This window comes from Glycine max, chromosome 2 (assembly GCF_000004515.6).
Source record: "Glycine max cultivar Williams 82 chromosome 2, Glycine_max_v4.0, whole genome shotgun sequence".
NCBI lineage: Eukaryota > Viridiplantae > Streptophyta > Magnoliopsida > Fabales > Fabaceae > Glycine > Glycine max.
In genome coordinates this window covers 32,093,231-32,117,108 of record NC_016089.4, presented here as the reverse complement: position 1 = coordinate 32,117,108, position 23,878 = coordinate 32,093,231, and the positions used below count along the sequence as shown (strand labels likewise).

The 23,878-nt window shown below is 33.1% G+C and overlaps 1 protein-coding gene and 1 long non-coding RNA gene across 7 annotated transcripts; one reads left to right on the top strand and one right to left on the bottom strand.

Moving 5' to 3' along the window:
- The first annotated feature begins 11,611 nt into the window (after positions 1–11,611).
- Positions 11,612–14,636, top strand: LOC102667278 (uncharacterized). Its single transcript, XR_001385116.3, has 2 exons — positions 11,612–12,128; positions 13,337–14,636. It is a non-coding gene; the product is annotated as an uncharacterized lncRNA (long non-coding RNA).
- Positions 14,161–20,693, bottom strand: LOC100789282 (protein EMSY-LIKE 1). Of its 6 annotated transcripts, XM_006575172.4 has the most exons (12): positions 20,537–20,693; positions 19,704–19,841; positions 18,478–18,518; positions 18,323–18,379; positions 18,118–18,227; positions 17,891–18,011; positions 17,465–17,692; positions 17,000–17,068; positions 15,344–15,589; positions 15,185–15,253; positions 15,023–15,086; positions 14,161–14,479 (listed from the first exon to the last, which is right to left on the bottom strand). In XM_006575172.4, exons 2-12 carry the CDS (start codon positions 19,753–19,755, stop codon positions 14,430–14,432), a joined length of 1,107 nt encoding a protein of 368 aa, XP_006575235.1. In that variant the 5' UTR covers positions 19,756–19,841; positions 20,537–20,693; the 3' UTR covers positions 14,161–14,429. The 6 variants fall into 6 exon arrangements, with proteins under 6 accessions (XP_006575235.1, XP_006575233.1, XP_006575234.1 ...); XM_006575170.4 differs by having other exon boundaries at positions 18,323–18,518; positions 19,694–19,841; XM_006575171.4 differs by lacking the exon at positions 17,000–17,068 and having other exon boundaries at positions 18,323–18,518; positions 19,694–19,841.
- Between the last annotated feature and the right edge of the window lie 3,185 nt (positions 20,694–23,878).

Here is a 23,878-nt window from a genome sequence, read left to right as displayed (position 1 = left end):
ACATATGATTCCTAGACTTTAGGAGCAATGAAGAGTAGTGGGCGAAACTGTTTTTTAGTGATAAGATCCTGATTTATGTGGATCGGTCTATTAGTCTATAAATATTCAAAATTGCAACTAAAAAAGGACCTTCAACTCAAATTCAAATCAATTTATCATATTTTCAATTATTAGCTTTTCACAATTTAAAAGCCTTTTGTTATTTCTAGTTCTTTTCAAATCTCTTTACCATTTTTCCTTTTTATTTTCAAGTTAGTTATTGGTTAACTACATCTACACCAAGTACTTTTTGGAGTGACTTGAGAATCCATTGTTAGAAAGCATATATCCCTTTCTAACGTCAATCACTTGAAAATTATTTTAGAATCATGTTGTAGCTTGAAGCCAATATCATCAATTTGATTTCATGCAACAACACAAATAATTTGATTTTGCTTGAATCTGATGTGGGTTGAACTATAGGTTGGACACAAACTCTCTTATCCATTTTTATCACTAATTATTCCTAGCAGGTGACCAAACGTGATTTTAAACCTAAACTTAGCACATGAATATTTAATTTTAAAAGGAAAGGATAAGTAAATGGGTAAGTATAGTATCAATTGTTGACATCATTTACACTCCAAAGTCTAATCTTGTTCTAGATAGGGGTGTTCACGGGTATGGGACACCCGCGAACTCGAACTTATCCAAATTGATCTGAATAGTTTGGGTTGAATCATTTATGTATTCGGGTCAAAATCGAACCGAACTGATCAAAATTGTTCATTACGGGTTGGGTCATGAGTTTAGATTTATAGATCTATTAACCCATTGAACCGATCCATGAACCCGTAATTAAAATATAAATTTTAATATATATATATATATATATATATATATATATATATATATATATATATTAAAAACTAAATAAATAATTTGACAATCAAGGAAGGTATGGTAATACATTATATGCTTTAGTGCTTTTAATAAAATAGTAACAATTTAATAAGTTGGGAGATAAATCCACCTCATCACCGCAAGAAGTAAAATTTATGATAAATAACTTGTATTGAAATTAATAATTGATAATTTTTTTAAAAAAAATATTGAAATTAAACTTTAAAAAAATGGAAAGGATAGAAAGAGATAAGGAAAATCCATAAAAAAAAAGTTAGTTGAAGATTTTTTTAAAATAAAAATACTTTCGTTAAAAAAATAACTCATAAAATTCGTCAAATTATTATCCTATTTTTTTATATATAACAATAACTAATTTTAAAATATTTTCTCGTATTGGGATAAAATCAAAAACTCTTTTTTTCTTATATAGGACTAAAATTTGAATTTAACCTAATTTTTGAATAGTTATAAAAAGGTTTAATTACCCATTTAGTCTCTATAGTTTCCAAACTTATCCCTTTTAGTCCCTATAGTTGATAACTGGATTTTTTAGTCCCTGGAGTTTATCTTTCAATTCCCAAAAGGTCTCTACCGATAAATTCTTTAACACCATTAAATAATGTTTGCCACGTTGACCGCTGGTCCCGGTATGATTTTAGGGTTTTATGGTGTCCATTTTCTCCTCAACCAGCAATTAACAACTGACAATGAGACATCACTGCTGGAGGCACAATTTGCTTCAACCAAGCGCAACGAAGGAGCTTTGCCTGGCCTAAGCCGTCCATCGTTGCAACCAACTGAAAACCAGATGTGTCATTTTTCTTCTTTAAGGGAAGATGAAGGCAGTTCATTAGGTAGTAGGAGGAGCCAATCAAGGTTGATTTATTGCGAGTGTGAAAAGAGGTTAAGGTTGTTTATGTCACAAACTTAAAGGAATTTTGGGTGTAGATTCTTCACATGCCCAAATTACAGGGCATTTGCTTTTCAATTCTAACTTTTATTTAATGTATAGGGTTCTATTTTGGGTTTTTGTAATTTGTATAGGTTATGTTTTACAAGAGAGTTGGAGTTGTGGCTATTTCTAGTGGATGGATAAGGCAAGGTCTGAACATGTGGAGCAATTGATAGAATAACATGAACAAGTTATTGTGGACTTGAAGAAAAAGATTGATGTTTTGAAGATGTTGTCATGTTATTCTTAGGGCCTTTTTTGTTTGTAATGTTCAGTGTTCTTGTTTCTCAATTTATAGGTAAACAAGTGTAGCACAACAGCTAGTAATATTTGGTATTTTAGATTTGGAAGAAAGTCATTGTACTGTAGTGTAATGTAACCAGTTTATTGAAGTTAATGAAATGTTTATTTTATGTTGAATCCAATGCTGAAGAATTTGCCAACATTGAACATAATTGAAAGATAAAATGTGAACAATTGATAGAATAGTAAAGTCATTCATTGGCCCCTAAACAAGATTGGAGTGTGATAATAATAAAAGACAAAAAACAATATGCAAGCCAATTACATAGTGGTCCCTAAACGCTATGCAAGCCATGTGGGGGCAGCAAACCACACTTAAATACAAAAAAGTAACACCCCACAATACAAGTATCTATCTTTCTCAAAAAGTAAAACACAATGACCATCTAAAATTTCAATCAATTTTCTTCCCAGATTCATTCTTCACAGCATCTTGCAATTGTTGTTGGGTGATGGCTTGCTTTCCCTTCCATTGGAGGCCTTTACTCTTGATCTGTAGTTTAGGCCTAAAGTTTCCTTTAGTAGTTGTCGATGCCTGGGTTTGAGATTTTTGAGTGTGCATGTTGCTTGTTTTGGATGACTAAGTATGAGATTATTGAGTGCTGGAGGGTTGGGTTTGTTGACTCATTGAAGCAGTAACAATTGATGTGGTAGGTGTTTCTTTTTTCTTTGATTTTGTGGTTGTGCTTTTCTTCTTTGTTTATGTAGCAGCTTTAGGTTTCTTTGGAGAAGGATTTGGTTTAGGGATTGTCATGTTTTGACACACCCTTTTGTTATGCCTAAATGTGCCACACCTGCCGTACCTCAAAGATGTATTTGTCCTCTTTAGCTTACGAGGTTTTGGTGCTTCATCATTTTCTTTTCTCCTAGCCTTCTTAGGTCTGTCAATTAGAACTCTAACTTATAGGGGTAAGACAGTTGGAAGTCCAATTTGCTGCCATATATCTTCTCCATTAATTGGTTCCATAATGGATGAACAAAGTGGGCGCATAACAGTTTATATAAGTATTCACGTGATAATATGGATGAACAAAGTCTACAGTCAAACATTGTTGCCACCACATGCCTACAAAATACATTACAAACTTAGATATAATCGTCACATAGTCAAACATTTCATGAAATTAAATGATGCAATCCTACCCCACAAGGGCATTGGATAGAAGACTCCAAGTAGATTGGGCCAGAGATGCAAGAGAAGGCCCTAGGGTTCTCATGAGCCTTAGGGTAGATTTCGGGCCCATGGACTAAGTATGAGCCCACTTATCTTTGTACATATTAGGATTTCATTATGGAGGATATACATGGAGAATAAGATGAATAACAAGGAATTAAAGTGAATTAACCGAACAAAAAGATAGAGGAAGAAAAAAACATCACCTAGATGAAGATGTTCTTGATACCACATGATGTAGCACCATGTAGAGCTTGTAGGCCTTGGATCTTCTTCATCAATGGATTCCTTTGCTTCTTGAGGTATGATTGCAGTGGAATGGAGAAGGAGAAAGATGAATGGAGACGCCACTTCAAGTAGAAGATGAGTCTAGAAGAAGTTCACCACCATAGGAAGACATGGATAAGAGCTTGAAGGTAGAAGAAGATGAATGAAGGGAGAGGAAGAGAAGAGCATGAAATTTAGTGCCTCCAAAGAAGTCTGAACTTTGAAGTTTAATTCTCAAATGATCAAAGTTGAAAAATGCACACACATAGCCTCTATTTATAACCTAAATGTCACACAAAATTGAAGGGAAATTTGAATTTCTATTCAAATTTCACTTGAATTTGAAATTGAATTTGTGGAGCCAAATTTTGGAGCCAAAATTTCACTAATTATGATTAGTGAATTTCAGATATGGCTCAGCCCACTAATCCAAGACCAAGTCCAAGATTCTCCACTAAGTGTGCTTAGGTGTCATGAAAGCATGTAAAGCATGAAGGACATGCACAAAGTGTGACTATATGATGTGGCAATGGGGTGTAGCAAGCAAATGCTCACCTCCCCCTCTAAAATTTAATTGGATTGGGCTTCTCCCAATTCCTAGGTCTAGCTGCATCAACCAGTCATATGCTTTGACCAGAATTCTACATAATTTCCTTGCACCTTTTCCTTTGCAATCCTTCTTGCCCAATATGTCTTCTTACTAGATATTTTTACACAATAGCTTTCACTGACTTTTTGAATCACTGCATTAGTTGACATGTTAGGGGTATACTTCAAAGGTTCTATCAATTTTTCTGCAATCCATTTACTTGATGCCAATTTACCACTATCAGACCTGACATATGTGTGCTTTTAATTGTAAGTCTTCATGCTATATTTTGTTGATCCACCAACCTTACTCACATATGCCACCCATTCACAACCATTCTAACAAATCACCCTACATCGAAAATTGTCATTTTTCTTGAATTTCACCCCCAAAACCATGTAGGTTTGCATATTCTTTGATGGCTTCCTTGAACTGACTAATTGAATCAAACTCCATACCAACCTCAAAATTAAAATCTCTTCCCATTTCATGAGGTTGAAATCTCTTGGAAACTGGTTCTATTGATATATCTTCTCCATTAATTTGTGCCATAGAAAGTGCATAACAGTCATCATCTTCTTCACTTGCTATATCATATTCTAATTTATCAATATCATATTCAGCATCCAAGTCATCCCTATCATCACTATCATTTTCCTCATAATTATCATTATCTCCCTTATCATCATCAGTTTCCTTATCCCTATCATCCAAGTCAACCATGTCAACCTCCGCATCACTGTCTATTCCATCAATGACATCATTCCCCAAATCTCCTTCAACCATGGCTTTTCCTGATGTAGCTCCATGAAGAGCTTGTAGGCCTTGGATCTTCTTCATCGATGGAGTCCTTTGCTTCTTGAAGATCAATGGCAGCGGAATTGGGAAGGAGGAAAGGTGATTGGAGACGGCACTTCAAGGAGAAGATAAGTCAAGAACCAGCTCATCACCATAGGAGGCCATGGATAAGAGCTTGAAGGTAGGAGAAGATGAGTGGAGGGAGAGGGAGAGAGGGGGGCACAAATTTTATTCCTCAAATGAGGTCTGAACTTTGAAGTCTAATTTCTCAAATGATCAAAGTTGAAAAAATGCACACACAAGGCCTCTATTTATAGCCTAACCTTGTGTTTGGATCAGGAATTTCAAAATTTCAGGGAATTTGAAATGCCTAGAATTTGAATTGCTTTGATTTTAATCTCTTTCATTTTTCAAATGCTTTGTTTGGATAAATCAATTCAAATTTCTTCAATTTTAAATTCTTTGTTTGGATATGACAATTCAATTTCCTCCATATGCAAAATTTCAATTTTATATTTTAAATAGATGAAATTTTAATATTAAACTTTATAGAAAAAAACACAATCTAATTTTGAAATATTAATTAAAAAATATTTTTCAATTTTTAATAATTTAAAAATATAAAATATTGATAATTTTAACTAGGGTTATTTTGCCTGACCACAATCAGTGATGTTTTTAAACCGACATCAACCAATGCTATTTTTCGGTCGACGTCAAATAGGGTTTTTTTTGTCAAAGTATGCAATGAATATTTGTCATCTGACGTCAACCGGGGCTATTTTTCGGCTAACGTTGGTTGAGTCTATTTTTCAGCCAATGTTGGCAAGGTTTTTTTACCAACATCGGCTAGGGTTTGTTTGGTCGACACCGACTAGGGTCTTTTAGAACGACATTGACCAAGGTTATTTTTAGCCAATGTCGACCTAAAAAATCCTAGCAGGCATTGACAAAAAAATCTACCCAACATCGGCTAAAAAATAGCTTGGTCGATGTCGACCAATAGAACCTACCCGATGTTGGCCAAAAAACATCATTGGTCAATGTTGGCCGAAAAATCCCTAGTCGAAGTTGGGTAAACAATAGCCCTGATCAATGTCGGACAAAAAACCTTACCCAACATCAGCTATAAAATAGCCTTGGTTGATGTTAGCTAAAAAATAACTCTAACCGATGTAAACCGAAAAAACTCTAGTGGATGTCGACTAAAAATAGGCATGCCCGATGTCGTTCAAAAAAACCTATCTAGTGTTAGTAGAAAAAACCTTGCCAAGATCAACCAAAAAATCTAGCTAATGTGGTTAAGAAATAGCTCTGACCATTGTCAATCAGAAAGCCCTAGTCGATGTCAACAAAAAAAAATCCGATGTTGGCTATGAAAATCTAGTTGACATCAACCAAAACACCCCAGCTAACATCGGCTAAAAAATAACCATAGTCGATATTGGCTAAAAAATAGCTTTGGCTGACCGAAAAAACCTCGGCCAACATCAGTGAAAAACAACTTATGTCAATGTCAACCGTAAAAACTTTGGTCACCTGTAGTTGCGAGTGTTGAGCGAGAAAGAGTCAAGAGCAAGAACGTGAATTAGAGTGAGCATCTCTGAAAAAAGAATTTCAAATTCTTTATTTTTTGAGAGAATTTGAAATCCCACTGTTTTAGTCAATCAAAATGATTCATAAAAATACCAAAAAATAAATCTCCATTCAAATATTCTATCCAAACAAGCTATTTTATGATGAATTCTTTTAAATTCCTTGAAAAATGAATTCCACTGGTGAATTGCTCCATCCAAACACACTATAAGTGTCACACAAAATTAGAGGGAAATTTGAATTTCTATTCAAATTTCACTTGAATTTGAATTTGAATTTGTGGAGCCAAATTTGGAGCCAAAATTTCACTAATTATGATTAGTAAATTTTAGCTATGGTTCAGCCCACTAATTCAAGATGAAGTCCAAGATTCTTCACTAAGTGTGCTTAGGTGTCATGAGGCATGTAAAACATGAAGGATATGCACAAAGTGTGACTATATGATGTGGCAATGGGGTGTAGCTAGCAAATGCTCACCTCCCTCTTAGGATGGTCCAAAATTTAATTGGATTGGGCTTCTCCCAATTCAATTAAATTTCTCTCCCAACACACACATCAAATAGTGCACTTAATGCATGTAAAATTACAAAACTACCACTAATATAAAAACTAGTCTAGGTGCCCTAAAATACAATGGCTGAAAAATCCTACATTACTAGGTACCCTCCATACACTATGGAACCCTAAATACAAGGCCCAAAAATAATGAAACCCTAATCTAGGATGTACAAAGATAAGTGAGCTCATACTTAGCCCATGGGCCCAAAATCTACCCTAAGGTTCATGAGAATCCTAGGCCTTTCTCCTGCATCTCTGGTCTAATCTTCTTAGAGTCTCCTAGCCATGGCTCTGGTAATGGGTCCCCTCCTTGGGAGGATTGCATCATCCTCCCTCATCAATAGTCAACAAAATTACCTCTGTCATGTGTGAAGTATGATTAATATATACTTCAACATGTTTTTGAATCAAATCCATAGCAGTCTTAACAATTTTCCTTGTTCCATCATCATTTAAAACTTTAATAAGATCTTTATCCAACCTTATTCCAAGTTGGCGATAGAAAATCTGAACAGAACCTTTATAATCGTGTTGTTTAAGATCAAAGGTTACCTCTTGCAATGACCAATCATTTGGATCACATTTACCCATCAGAAAGGTTTTACCCCCAACATAATTCCTCAAGACCATGTGATTTTGTTGGTATATTCACAAAGTGACCACCGTGATATACAATAATAGAAAAAGTGTTTGGATACAAGCCTATACCATGAGCACAATAATCAACGATTGATGATGTAGTCACATGCTATAATACCCTAAACAAGCTTCAAAATGATTCAACAACAAAGAAAACATAATGAACAAAAAATAAAGACCAAGAAAATTGGGCAAAAATTTATTTGATAAAAAAACCTAAACTTACTTGTTGTTCGGTGGTTGACGTTGTCCTCAACAATCGACATTAAAACTTCAAACAAATGGCGTTGGTAATCTCAATCGAGTTGGCACAAAACTACCTGCAACCAAAAAATAATACTCAACAACAACAAAAATTGCAATGAGTTTTGAGTGGTCGAGAGTGAGAAGAATTGAAAACGCAACCAAAAGTCAGTGCGGTGTGAGAAGAGCAACGAAAACACACTTGTCACCGATGAGTGTTCTATTGATGTGCAAGTGAGAGTGGGAGTTTCGAGTGAGAGTTCTAAGTGGGAGTTCCTTCCTTTGCACGCTTAAAAATTATTGAGTTTCCTCCCAATTAAAAACTCATGCTATACAAAAGGTCCATGGCAAATATTATTTAACAGTGTTAAAGAATTTTAACGGAAGAGACCTTTTGGGATTTAAAAGGTAAACTCCAGGGACTAAAAAATCCACTTATTAACTATAGGGACTAAAAGGGATAAGTTTGGAAACTATAGGGACTAAATGTGTAATTAAACCTTATAAAAATCATCTGACTTGTTGTGTTATGTCGTGCCATTTTATTTCTCAGTCAGCAGATAACAATCCCTTCACTTCACAACAAACCATGTTTCATGTTTCTTTACATTCACTTCTGACTCTTGAATTTTCTTCACCAACCAACATAATTAACAACTCTTTTTATATACCACTTATTTTTTAATTGTGTGTTGTGTGCGTCACTTATTTTAATAAACATTATTAAAACTCTATGTGGTATCAAAGTAACTATTATGGTTAGATTATTGGGATTCATATTTGTTGATATGTTTGATGCCCAGATAAAATTTGGTTATTTTTTCTAATTTACACAAACCCTAATTTAGTTTTTGGAAAATATATATTGTGTTGATATGGATATTTATCCAAATCAAGATTTTTTTTTATCAAGATGCAGTTATTTTATTTTGAGTGGCAACCTCCTGATTTTAGATTCCAAATCAATAACATATTTTTTTATTCTTTAAAATTGATTTACCTGGATCATGTATTGTTTTACTTATTTTGAGTTTGATTCTTAGAATGATTTCCTTGAGGATCCTTCACAACCACAAGGACATGAAACTCCACCACAACAAGGGCAAGGACAACATCCTGAATTTGCACAAGTAGAGGTAAGAAAAAAAAAAGTTTTTGGACCCCTTTCTAATGTTTGGGAACATTTTTTTAAGAAGGAAGATGGTAGGGCTTATTGTAAGTATTGTAATGCATCATATGCAACAACTGGTTCTATATATGGAAGAACCTCTAACTTGAGAAGACATTTGTTCCAACAATGTAAGAAAAACCCACACAAACAGGTTGATAAAAAGCAAAAGATAATCGTTTTTGGAAGTGATAGTGAGAGTGACCGTAATAAAGTTAGTATGAAACTTGTTGATTTTAATCAAGAGCAAACTCTAATAGCACTTGCAAAGATGATAATTATTGAGGAACTTGCCTTTAAGTTTGTTGAAAATGAAAGGTTTAGGAAGTTCATGGAAGATGCTCAACCTAAATTTAAAATTCCTTCTCGTGTCACTATTGTTAGATATTGCATGCATGTGTTTAATGATGAAAAGGAGAAGCTAAAGCGTGTGTCGTCTGCAAATAAACAAATGGTTTTACTTACTATGGATATTTGGACATCAATTCAAAATATGAATTACATGTGTATGACAACTCATTACATTGATGAAGGGTGGGAGTTGAATAAAAAAATATTGACATTTTGTTTGATTTCTTTCCACAAAGGTGAAACCATAGGGGTAACCCTAGAGAATTGTTTAAAAGAATGGGGGATTTCAAAAGTTTGTTGTGTAATAGTGGATAATGCAAGTGCTAATAACTTGGCTATTTCATATTTAGCTAAAGCACTGAGTGTTTTGAATGGGCATACTTTGTTGAATGGAGAGTGCATGCATATGCGATGTTCTGATCATATTTTGAATTTAATTATTAGTGATGGATTGAAAGAAATTGACCTATTTATTAGAAAAATAAGAGTTATATGTAAGTTTGTGAAGTCTTCTCCAAGTAGATTTGTAAGTTTTAAGAGGTGTGTTGAAGAAGTAAGTGTATCCACTAAGGTCATATTAATTCTTGATGTACCAACTAGGTAGAATTCTACTTATTTGATGTTAGATGTTGTTGAAAAATATGAGCATGTATTTTATTGCTATGAGTATGTTGAGGCTGCATATGAGTTAAATCTCATATCTAATGAACATGCTGGTGTTTTTATTAGCCTTTTGAAGACAAAATATGATGCAACTATTTCTTTTTCTATGTCATTGCATGTTACTGCTAACACTTTTTTAAGAAGTTGGTTAGTATTAAAACATCACTAAATAAGGGGAGGCATAATAATGACTTGGTGATACAAAGGATGACAACAAATATGCAATTAAAGTTTAACAAATATTGGGAAAGTGATGGAATTAACTACCTTTTGTTTGTTGTTGTTTTTCTTGATCCTCATTATAAATGTGAGTACATTCAATTTTGTTTTAATCATATGTGCGGTGTTGAGAAGAGCATGGACATGATGAAAAAATTGAAAGACCTCATTTGCAAACTGATTCAGCAATATGTACTAGAGCATCCCATTTCTCATTCTAGTAGCAATTCAGCCAATTCTAGTACATTGGCTTCAAACATGGCCTCACAACATAATGATGACAAAGGTGATAAGGGTGATGATTAGGATGATGAATTTAGAATGAAAATGAAGAAAAAACAGGGTAAGGTGCAAAAAAAAATGAGCTAGATAGGTATTTTGAGGATGATGTTGAAGATGACCACGCTGAGTTTGACATTTTGAATTGGTGGAAATTGAAAGCATCCAAATATTATATTCTTTCCTATATGGCTAGAGATATATTGGCTATTCATGTATCTATTGTATCATCTAAGTCTACATTTAGTAAGGGGGTAGAATTCTAGATTCATTTCGTAGTTCCTTGAGTCTTACTACTGTTGAAGCTCTTATTTGTGCCTAAAATTGGCTTAGATCTACTAAGAAAAATGTTAATGACTTGCAAGTTGAAATAAATGAAGCGAAAAAGATTGAATCAGGTGTGTAATCTCTTATTTCATTTTTTATATTTGTATAAAATATCAATCAATTTTTGTGCTAACAGGGTTGTGCTTATATTTATAGAGTTGTTTGGTTTGGTTATAAATACTGCGAGTATGGGAACTCCAAGTGTAGAGACTACTAGTGTTGAAACTTCTTAAAATATTACTTTCAGGTACATTGTTGTTTGTTTTACCTTTTTTCATATTTATTTTTTCTACTATGTTTATAATATTAATAAATCATATTTTGTTCATTTGTTTCAACAAATTTGGTTACAAAAAATGTGGTTGTAGCAAATCTGATTGCTAGAAATTAGTTTGTAGAAAATAATTATATTTCATATTATTATAGTAAATCTCGTTGAAGAATATTTTATTTTAATTTGTATTAGTATACTTTAGAATGTTATGTTGATGGTGCTAAATGAATCAATTTTATTATTGTTAGACATTTGATAATATTTTGTTAATTGTATTGGATATTTGAAAGAATCATGATATAAAATAGTAATTCTAAGAAAAAAAATTAAATTTAAATGGATAATTTGTTGGTCCAAACCGAACTAAATTGTTCATGAATGAGTTGAGTTAAAAAATAATGAAAACCGAATTAGATCAAATTTAATTGGATTGAGTCCTAAATTTGATCAAAATCGATCCAAATGGGTTCACGAACACCTCTTATTTTAGAATTATTTTCAATCAAATCAATTAAATAATAATTATGTTGCATCGGTTTCTCCGCCATCCCAATTCCAATCCAAATAAATAACGTCGCGACCCGCTAATGATAACTCTGTAGGACCCACGTGAATGTGTAGTGTTTCGGCGTTTTCCTTTTACCCACCTTACCTCAAAAAAAAAAAAAAAAAACGTTGCGCAGAACGACGCCGTATTGCCATGACATGTCTATCTATCAACCAACCTGAACCTCTTCAGCGAAGGATCCTCAAAGTTTGAATAAAACGACGTCGTTTCGAGACGGATTCCATTGAACACATTTCAACGCAGATGAGATCTCTTGAAATTGCTCGATTTTCCAGGTACCTTCTCAAAGCCTCTTGATAACGATAACGTGTCGTTTATTACGTTTATCGCCTTTGAACTTGTCGTTTTGGTTATTGGAGTCAAGGTTCGTGGACTTCGATGATGTTTACGAGGTTTTCGATTATTCGTGTTTTGTGAGACAAAAAAGCATTACCGTAAGTTGAAGTTGAAAGGTTGAACCTTTTTTAGATTCGTTCCGTTTCCGTTATGTGGTTTTTGATTGTGCATAACATACACACATGTTCATGACTTATGGGAGAGGTTCTACTACAGTAGATTTATTTATTTTTATATTTTATTTTGTTTTTGTTTTTCGTCCTTTAATTACTGACCCGTGTAATTCGTTGGGGGAACATAATTGATTGAATTTACTATTTCCTGAAGTGATCTTCATTTTTAAGTTTTACCATACTTCATGTACAAGAAAAATGGAGATTGAAGTCCCTATACTGGCTATACAGTTTTTTTGTAGCAGTTTATCATCTTTAGAAAGATTTTGTAGCGGTTTTTCACTCGATAAATTCTTCTCTGGTGTTAGTGCCTGGAACAAAAACTTACTTTTATACATGTGTAGGGACTAATACTTATAATTATCTCGTATACGGATAAAAACTTAAACTAAGAATTTAGAACAACTACAAGGACAAATGAATAGTTTAACTTTAATAATTTCACCTAGCATTGGTTCAAGTGACAAGAAGCTCGGTTTTACTTAAATAAGGTATGGGGTTTGAGTAATGAGAATGAAAAAAAAATGCACCAGAAGGGTTTTGCTCTCTTAAATGAGTTCATCCAGCTTAACTTGGATTATACTGAGGATCCAAATAAAAAAAAATGTAATTTCACCTCAATAGTGTTTCAAGATTAATCTACACCTTTATCATTGGGTTACTAGGATAAAATTCTAATTTTAATTAAAGATCAACACTAGAAGCAATGAAACTGCACCTAAATTTTATCCTATGATAGTATGATATACTATGGTTTGTTTTTGTCACAACTCAACTTTCAAAGCACTTCAACTAAGAAGCTTGTGTCTTGTGGGATTGGATCAAACGTTAGTTTAAGCATTTCAAACATAAAAACAAACACACTAATAATCCTTTAGATTTATAATCAACTTCTTCAAACTATGTATAATGATTTTTGCCAGTTTGCCACTGTCACAATTTTAAAGTGTCTACTTTGTATATCTATTTGACAGGCTCAGGTTTCGAGAAAATCCATCTTGTCCGTTTGACAACTTCTCCCTGTAGCAATGGCAAAGTAATCAGTCAATTACTAATTTGCAATCTTGCTGTTTGATGATAGATGAAACTCTTCCAAGTGCTGTTTTTCTTTGTGAAATTCTTTAGTACTTTTGGAGCAAATGAAAATCCCTTACTCTGTCTCATATGTATGAGCTATCCCTTTAACTAGTTTTTTTGTTGACAGAGTACACATTCTAGGTAGAGAACAAGAAATTTCTTACTCTGGGAGTAACTAAATTTCTAGTCTTTCTTTTAAGTACAAGATCCCAGCCTAGAGTCTTTGAACTGCTGTTTAGAGGGATTTACATGGAAATTAGGAATTCTTATGGGAGTTGCCTTATGCAGGAGTAGGATTAATTATTATGTTTTATGGTACAATGTCATTCCCATGTTTCTACTGCAGTAAACCCCTCTTTTAATTTCTTCTGGTGGGTTTGACTGATCAAATACTGGACATTATTATTTGCGTTTAAGAATACCCTTTCATCTTATGATTATGCCACAAATACGATGTCTATAAGCACAAACCATTGTCAATCCAATTTTAAGCTTTTTTTTTTGAGATGGAGGCTCCTTGCACACGTGAGATACAGGAAACCCAACCATCCCTTTTATACTTCCATCAAGATGCTTATACTCTTACAGTTTCAATGCTGTGTTACAGGAATGGTTTGGGATATTGACAGTTAAAAAGTCATGTTCAGAAGACAAATCAACCCATTTGTTTGAGTTTCTCTCGGTAAAAAATAAATTAATTTATTGTATTTTACATTTGATGTGCCTGAGAAGTGATATATTGAAGCTCTATATTCAAAATCGTCATTGAGCACAAAACTTGCACATGTGGCAACAGTCAGGAAGGGAAAGAAATAAATGACAGAAAATGCATCAGTAAGACCATCTTGGCCATTTGCTGCTGTTGGATCCTACAAGTGCATAAGTGGACTATGCATTCATCCAAAATTGGACTTCCATGAGACTTCATCAGAGCTTAAAGATCATCTCCAAAGGCAGATTGCCTCCAACATGCAGTTGGTTCCTGTGCTCTCATCCCCTTTCCATCAATTGACTATGCTGCAAGAACGGCTGTTCTCCATCTGTAAATAAGTAAAAATAAATAGTTATACAATTACAGTATTTGATGATTGTGCTTAATATCAAACATTAGTGTGGTGACCGTGATCACCAATTGTGCAAAACAATTCTAATACTAAAAGATAATGTACATCAATTATTGATTATCAAATACTAAAAGATAATGTACATCAATTATTGATTATCAAATACTCAGCACTTGTTTTGTAATCGATTATGAGAAATAATTGTTTTTATTCTAAAAATTATCTTAACGAACTAAAAAAAAGCCATTAATTTCTCAAAATAAGAGGCACCTAGTCACTTGTTATTACATCTCCCTTCTTGGTATAAAAGCTCCTCAAACTGTTCTGATCCAAAATGAAGAAAAGCTTAAATATTTTCCTCGTTAGAGAATTGCTTAAATCTGTTGTGGACGACAGTATAATAAAATGTTCATCTTATCCAATTACAAAAGGCTCATTTTGTCTGACCTAAACGAAAAAAATTAGGACTTCTAATATACAACAGTATGCAGCATGATTGTGTAGACGGCTAATTATTACCACTTTCACCATCAGATGCATCTGCAATCCTTGCAATGGCATCAACAAGTGCTTGCTCATGCTCCTATACAACAGTTCAAGCAATAATTAGAGTATGAACACTAACCAAGGAGCATGAAGGTTAAAGATAAAGAAAATATGATGGATGGTTGGTGAACGTACTTTCAGCATTTGCTTTGCCTTCTCAAGCTCCATTGAATCTTGAGGACTTGTAGCAAAAATTCTTTCTACCTGTTACATCATCAACGTTATAAAAAATTTAAAAGAATATTCTTGTTCTTCTTTTGTTCTCAATGAGGTCGCTTAGGCACATCATACTACCTCCTTAACTAGTGAATCTGTGTTCAGCAACTCAATGTCATCCAAAACTCTCCTTCCAATACCATTTTGAGGTGGGAGAAATTCTTGTCTGGCCTGAAACCTGGGATGACCTCTCCCTCTACCTGCACCTAAAGAATCACCACCATGGCCAAAGAATTTCCTACCTCCACCACCTTGCCCACCATGTCCACCTCTATGGAGAATGCCAGGATCTTCACCTTCCCATTTTATATCCTCAGGTGAGATCTGTAATTATCAGGGCATATTACCCATAACATATGAAAGATCATTTTGACAAATTATATCTACCTGGTTTTTGTATAATTTCTTTCAGATAGAGATAGGCAAAGCATTTGCACAAAAAGCTTACACATTCAGAATGCATGAGGTTATATGCACATAAGCAAAAATTCAATCAAATAAGGAGTTAGGACACATTATTTTAAACTTGTTCAAAAAACCATGTTAAGAATGATTCAAAACAACACAACCACAGGAACTCTTCTAATAATAATAATAATAAAAAAAATCCTGAATCTTAACCTATGATAGACCATGAATATTTTCTTATTGTTTGAAAGCTTTTCAACTAATAAAAAGAATCCCTCAATAACCCCCATTTTTTCTAAAATAAAGAATTCAAATATTTTACAATATTATAATTTGATATTCAGTCACCATGTTTCTTTAAGATTTTTTGTTCAAATCTGAAAGAAACCTGGTATCTTATTAGAAAGAATAGGGGATTTTTCCCCTCAATACGGTGCTTACTTGCAGAACTGTGAGGGTCTGCACCTCCCAATGCCCAAAGGCCCCAAATTCTCCCCTTCTCAACCCCTCTTTCTATTTATACACAGCTACTGATCTGCTAGCAAAAAATCACCCTTAATGGGTCTAATCAATTGCAACCCCATTCCCCTTCATTCAAACATAACCCCTTGTATTTCACCTAACTACTAACTGACCTATCAAAATCACTAATGGATGAAGTTGTAAACTTCATCTACCACAATCTTTGTTCAAGCAGTGTTCCTTAATCCTTGAAACAATATTACAAGCAAGACCAGAATGAGTTTTCACTTTGCATAGATAAGACAATAAATGTGGCACAAACAAGGAAGGAAAATGATCCATATCACTCTAATAAACACAAGAGAAGGTGCAAGTTAAACACCACCGAAGATAAGCTATTGGAGTATGATGGCCAGGGTACCAAGACAAGATAAAAGGAGCTAAAGGCCAATTGTAGGAACACGGATGAATGAAATAGCTTCAATGTTAAGTCATTATAACAGATAATTTGATAGAAGGATTCAAACTTCTTTTTATGAGGGACTGCTGCTGCAAATTCCATTCATCTTTCTGCTACCCTTTAATATATTCTCGGTGTCCTGCTGGTACTAAGACACATATAAAACTAGGCTTCTAAATTCATTTTAAAGGAAGGTGGTGCTAATGACCTAAAAATCATTTGCTAACTATCTATAGTCGCCATCTTTAAAAGTATTAGATTTTTTAGTCATTTCATATTATTTGATATTAATTTTTCCATTAACATATTTTTTACTAGGGCTTCACTCAATATAACTGTTAAAAGATTGAAACCTAACTAATTACTGCTCTGATATATGCAGCACAGCATAGGAAAATATATACCTCTTTGAGATCAACCCATTCCCAAGTCTCATTTACTTTATTAATATCATAAACCAAAGCATGCCGGCCCTGCAACACAATCCAAAAATTGGATGATTTTTTTGTTTGAAAAGTTATTTAAAAAAAGTCAATATAATGCTGCCATGCTCTTTCAAATTTAGGCCCTAATCGCATTTAAGCCTTTTAATTTCCATCTGGATGGAAGGGTGAATACTTTACTACATATACTTGAAGAGGTTACAGGCATTACTTTTCATTTTCTGTAATCTGTGCATTCATGGGGAAACCAAACCCCTGAAGGAAAAGGCATCTTAATGTGATAAAAAATATGATTAGACTCGTCTACACAAGTCACCTTAAACATCAAAAGACAATCAGTACAGGGAGAATTCAAAGGTCTTAACCTGGTAAAATGTAAATGTGATAATCAAAGATTTTGAGAGCTATTTTAAGATCTAAACATACATCAGCAGGGTTGTAATCAGTTACAACAGCCTCATAAAAGTGGTTATCTTCAGGCCACCGAGTCCAAACTTTCTTCCCAATCAATGGATCAAAGGCTGCTGCTTCGGTAGCAGATGCATTAGATGCAAGAGCACTAGAATTGTGATTTGCAAAATGCCTGCCTCCAGTAGGTCCAGCAGATGTATACTGTACAGACTTCACTGAAGATAAAGCAGGCAATGACTGACCCTGGTAGCAAAATTGGTGGAAATCAAATGGACATCAATATATCTTTCATTTTGTACTTCTCAAGTAAAGAATTTAAGTGCAATGCGATGATGGATTTTGGCATCTGGATCCTAAAAGCACCCCCTACAATTGAAGCACTGAATATGAACACAAAAACTGTGCTGTTAAAGTCATCACATAGTATACAAGAGGTGGTACCGAATGGGATGTCTTCTGCTTTTTTCGGGAAGCTGAAACAGTTGGACTAGGTAAAATGTCATGAAAAGTCTGAGATGTGCTGCGCCTTGCAGGTTGGTAACAGCCAGTTTGTCTCCACTCCCTGATGGCATTTTTCATTACATAACTTTATAAAAGTAGAAGCAGAAAAACTGTAGAACTAATATTTTTTTTCCTACACTGTTGCAACTATTCAAATAGTTCAATACCTAATACGGTGAATTATTTCATCAGAGTTAACCCTGGTAAGAAGCTCTCTGTGTTCATCATCTGAAACCCTCAACTCTTTTCTAAGCTCAGTTATCAAACCTTCCTTCTCCTGATGAATACAAAAAATAAAATAAGGGCGTAATCTTCAACACAGGAAAATACAAAGATAACAAAAAATACATGGAGGGAACTAAAGATATATACCCAAGTAAGAGCATCAGACTGAGCTTTGAAAGCACGCAAGACAGCAGAGTAAGCTTCCTGTTCAAGTAGATGAATTTGAGCCTCCATGTCACAATGCAATTTCAAGTGTGGAATAGAAGTTACAGAAGATTTTTCATTGCCAGTAACAATGCTACCTCTCCGAACTCTATTTTGATCTGAGGGAGAGAACCAATACCTGTAATCATTTTATGCAAAAGGAACTTGATATAAGAAACAATGATGAGATGTTTCCAATTTCCAAGTTCAAGTTTTGTTAAACAAATTGATTTCCACATTGGAAGAGAAGAGTTTATAAGTGAATGCTGGTTACACAAATTATTTCTTGATTCTAGAAACAGAGGACTCTTGACTTTTTAAATGTTCTTTTCCAATTTTGTCAATGGTCATGCACAATCAATTATCTTTCCCTCCCTCCACCTTTCCATCTATTCCATTTTCACTTTGAAGTTTATTTAACAATTTGAGCTACTCTAAAATGATTGATACTGGATTTCCAAGTTTTGACAAAGCCTAATTAACTTCGTACCCCATTGCCCAGAGGCTCTTCGTTATGCGAAGATATGGGGGAGGGATGTTGTACGCAGCCTTACCCTTGCATATGCAAAGAGGCTGTTTCCGGATTCGAACCCATGACCAACAAGTCACCAAGGCACAACTTTACCGCTGCACCAGGGCTCGCCCTCAAGTTTTGACAAAGCCTATTGTCTAAAAATATGATTCAATTTACAAGCATATGAAAAGCACTGCCAGAAAATTTGAGCAGGCTTCTATGCATTCAAAGTTCACTCACCACCTGCTTTACAATGAAAAAATGTTGATAGGGCGGAGTTCAAAAGATAAAAATATGATCCAAGAACAAGGTTCTGGAAAACATCTTTAGAAGTATCATGCATTAGGGTCGTAATAGCAGTTTGTAACTTCTAGTACCCTGCAGTATCTCAATTAAAACATATAGGAAATGATACCCAATGGCAAGTTAGCCTATCATAACCTTATTTTTATATTTAGCAGCCGTTTGTTTCAAGTTATCAAAAAAGATTCCCGGGAATGTGAACTTGGGAATATCACATTCCCATGTTTGCTACAAGTTTAGTAAAGATATTTCCATGAATAGTTGATTCCCAGGAATATGAAATACACGTTTTCTGTTACTTCTTATTCCCATGCTAAATGTTTGTTACTTCTTATTCCCATGCAAAGAGGCGGGATCCCCACTTCTTTCTTCACATTTCTTATTTCACTTTTGCTTTTATTTTTTCTAAAATTCCTAATGACAACCAAACATGTTTTATAGGAACAATATTCCCAGGCATAACATTTCTAGCAATATAATATAATTCCTGGGAATACAATATTATAACTTGAAACAAACGCCTCCTTAGTTCCTTCACGACACCTACAGCACCAGCCATAGAATTTGATCGGTCCTTTTTTCTGTCGTTAAGGTAGAAAACTGAACTGGCTCCTTATCAACTTCCTTGATCAATTAGCACACACACTGCATGCCACCAACACAAAAAAAAATGATCCCACTAAGAAATTCCTTTCCATAACCTATGCTAGCAAATTGCAATTTCATGAATTCATGTAAATATCAAGCAAATAATTCCTATTGATAGCACACTTAGTTCATGTTTTGTCCCTTCACCACCAACTAGCACAGTCTCGGTACCCCACACCACCAAAAACTGACCTCAGTAATAATTTATCCACAGTAATACAGGCTACCATGTTCTATCTTCATACATTTACAAATTAATTACATACCCAATACCAACAGAAGGGTCCCCATTTGGATTATTATCATCACAAATCTATACACATAATTGACATTAACAATTATGCACAAGCCAGAAGAAAAATCCACGCATCCTCTAACAGAATTTTGTTTCACCTTCTGAAAGTGTCAATGCAAGCAAAAGAAGAGGTTGAACTAAAACCCTAGCTGCACATTGCGTACATCAATGTCACAATACCCAATTTCAGGAAAGTCCCTAATACAAATTATCTTCAACATAAAACAACGACCAATTAAGAAACCATTGACCCCTCTCATACACAATTTCAGAATCGCTAACAAAATTAACCCAAAAAAATCAATTTTTATTCTCACAACATATCCGACAAGTGACAAGAAAAAAACCCTAAAACGTTGTTTCGATGGAGTACGAGGAAAAGGGCGGTGGGACTCACCAGTAGTGTCGGAATTTGATAGTGCGTGAAAGTTGGAGCAATGGAAGATGTGAGAGAGCGAAGAAGAAATGTTCCGAAGCGCGTTTCGGTTAGAGAAAAGTCGAAGGTTTTGGAGAAGAAAATGGGTTTTAGTTTTTAGTTTGGGAGAGAGAAAGGGACAGTGTGAGAGGGTGTTCTGTGTGTACCTCGTACGAGTTTAAATAGAAGGAAGAGTCGAGTCGAGTCGACACAAAAAGTGAATAGAGAAAGAAATAGAATCACTCTTGGTGCAAAGATTTTTATGTGTAAAGATTTTTAGTTTCTATACTATTACTTTACTAGAAATCATTTTAAATACAATTTTTAAATGAATTCTTACAAATGTCGTAAATCTTATTATATCTAATAAATTATTATTAGATGATAATGTAAAAAAATATTTATATATTTTATACATTTTAATTAAATTAAAAAATATTAGAAAAAAATATTAATTTTAATTATATAAAAAGTATTAATTTTAATTATACAATAATTTAAATTAAATGATAAATTTATTTTTTATACTATTAATGCATTTCAATTAAATTTAAATATATTTATAATTATTAATTAAAAAATATTTTAAAACATAATAAAATTAAATATGTATGTAATAAAATTTGTCATTGATTATAATATTTACTATAAATCTTTTGAATCGTATACTCTAGTTTCTAATGTGTGTTTAGAGTTCTGGTTTTCTCTCGTCATTGAAGTCTGTTAAGCTTGTTTGTGTAGTTAGTGCAAGAGTTTGTCAAGTTTTAGTGAGTGATACAGTGTGAGGTTTTGTGAGTGATACACTATGAGATTTTGTCTAATTTTGTAAGTGATACACAGAGTTTTTCTTTAAATATGGAGAATGTTATGGAAGGTCTCTCTCTGGTTGAAGAGGAGAAAGATGGTTTCGTTTTTAATTTATATGGAGGACGATAAAAGTAGTATTAATATTGATGTTGATCTATGCTTAGTGGTCCGATTTCTTACCGATAGACTTATTTGAAGTCAAATAATGAAGGATCACATGACGAGTATCTGGAAGCCAACAAAGGAAGTAGCGATAAAGGAAGTGGAAGGAGGTCTTTACCTGTTCTAATTTTTCCATAAAATGGATTTACAAAAAATTATGGTTGAAGGACCTTGGTCATTCGATAATAAATTAATTATTGATCCTTAGGAGATTGGTAGCTAATGATATTCCAAGCCAGGTTTGTATAATGTATCATTCTGGGTGCAAGTTCATAATTTGCCCAGAGGGTTTATGACAAAGGTAGTGTAAAGGTCATATAAAAGGGATTTGAAATTGCAAAAAAAAAAAAAAAAGTTTCTATTGTAAAAGGACAATTAATTAATGAAATATATAATGTATAAAAAATGTTATTAAATTAGTTACAAGAGTCATTGTTATAAAAAATAAATAAAATTATCTATACAAATAATAATAGAGTGACTAAAGATTACCTTTTTTACGCTCTTTCAATGACAAAATATTATAAATTTTATATACTCTTTAAATGAATTAAAATCTTCAACAATTAATAAATAAATAAATTTTTTAACGTGTAATAAATAAATAACTTTAAAGAATATTTAAGAGTATAATAGAAAATTATATTGATGTCAAATTAATAAAAAAAATATAAATAAATTTTAGGTTTAGTTATCATTTTTGGTACTTATAGGTGGCACATATGACATCTTTCATGAACAAGTTAAGACAACTGTGTTTGGTTTTTTTTTTCCGGTTTCACACTGCCAATTATAGTTTCATAGTAATTTTAAAAGATTTGAATGTAACTATTTCCCCTAAAAAAATTGTACTATTTTAGGGGACTTTACACAAAGAGGATCAAAAGAATTAAAGAAAAATTATAATTATAGGAATTAAAATAGAGTATCTTAAATTATAGAGACTAAAAAACAAAGTTATTATACTTATAGCGATCAAAATCATAATTAAACCTAATTTTTAATATATATATATATATATATATATATATATATATATATATATATAATTTGAGTTTAATATTTATGTAAAATATTTTATATTATCAATCATAAAAAATATGATAAATATGTCTTTTAAGATTATTATTTAAAAATTAACAAATTTATCACACATCTTAATTTATAATTGAATACCAATACAAAAATCTTTTACATTATCAATACAATATAATTACTCATATAATTATATTTTGTAAAATAGTTAAAGGAAAATAGCTCATAGACGACTAAATACTAGATGACACTTACATAGAGAAAACAAATTATAAATGTAATAAGTAATATGATATAATAGTAAGGGATATTAAAATAATAGTTTATCAATAAAATGTTTTTTGGTTAAAAAATATTTCATCGAGAAAATATTATTTATTGATAAAATGTTGATATAATAAAAATTTTGGTATATCATAACTCATAGTTGAACTACCAAGACACATGAGTATTATAAATCCCTTGGTACTATATTCAAGTCCTAAAAAAAATAGTTCACTCTTAAAAAGTTTGACATAGTTGATTGAGTAATGTGTGTACTTATTGATATTTGAGTTCAATTCTTACAAATAAAAACTCTTAACTTGAGTTTATTTGGAGAGCTAGATTTAATCTCTTTTTAAAATGAAAAATGATAATATGATATTAAATTTTTTAATTTTTCAATTATTCATTTGATAAGTCTTACTTCTCATCTAGTGAATCTCTATCATAATTTAGAAATAATTATTCAAAATTTATAATTTTCAATAAAATTAAGTCAATAATAAACAAATGTTAAAGAAAATATTGTTGTTAGTCCTATGTGGGGAAAATATTGGGTTTGCTACCACTACCACCCAAAAACCCCATGGCAACAGTCCTCTGATTGTTAGGGCGGTTACCATATTGCTTAGGAGGGGTCGAGTACGGTTTTCCCCGATGTTGAGGTTCATTCTTTTTGTTCTTCATTGGACCCGTACTCCTATAATAGCTTGCCCTGTCTCGAGAGTCTTCATCCCAAATTTGGCACATGTTAACCAAGAGTGGAAACTAACGAACACCCTGGTAATTCACAACTTGCTTCACTTCAGGTCGCAAGCCGTTCATAAACTTTACACATTTGGAACTTTCACCATCTCTTCCTCAAACTTGGCTGCATATTCAGCCACAATCATGTTTCCCTACTTAAGCTCCAAGAACTCCATCTCCTTCTTGTTCCTAACATCCTCAAGAAAGTATTTCTCCAAAAATACCCTCTTGAAGACATCCCAGGTCACATCTTGACCTTCAGCCTCTAGGCATTGGCGAGTATTCTCCCACCAATACTCAACTTCATCC

Excerpts from the sequence above, each read along its gene's own strand:
- LOC100789282 (XM_006575170.4), bottom strand. The coding sequence starts at position 19,755 with ATGGCTGGTGCTGTAGGTGTCGTGAAGGAACTAAGGAGGCGTTTGTTT. Across the intron at positions 17,069-17,464 it reads CTGATTACAACCCTGCTGAT|GGCCGGCATGCTTTGGTTTA; the intron begins GTATGTTTAGAT and ends ATTGTGTTGCAG. Across the intron at positions 15,254-15,343 it reads CAGATTCACTAGTTAAGGAG|GTAGAAAGAATTTTTGCTAC; the intron begins GTAGTATGATGT and ends ATGATGTAACAG.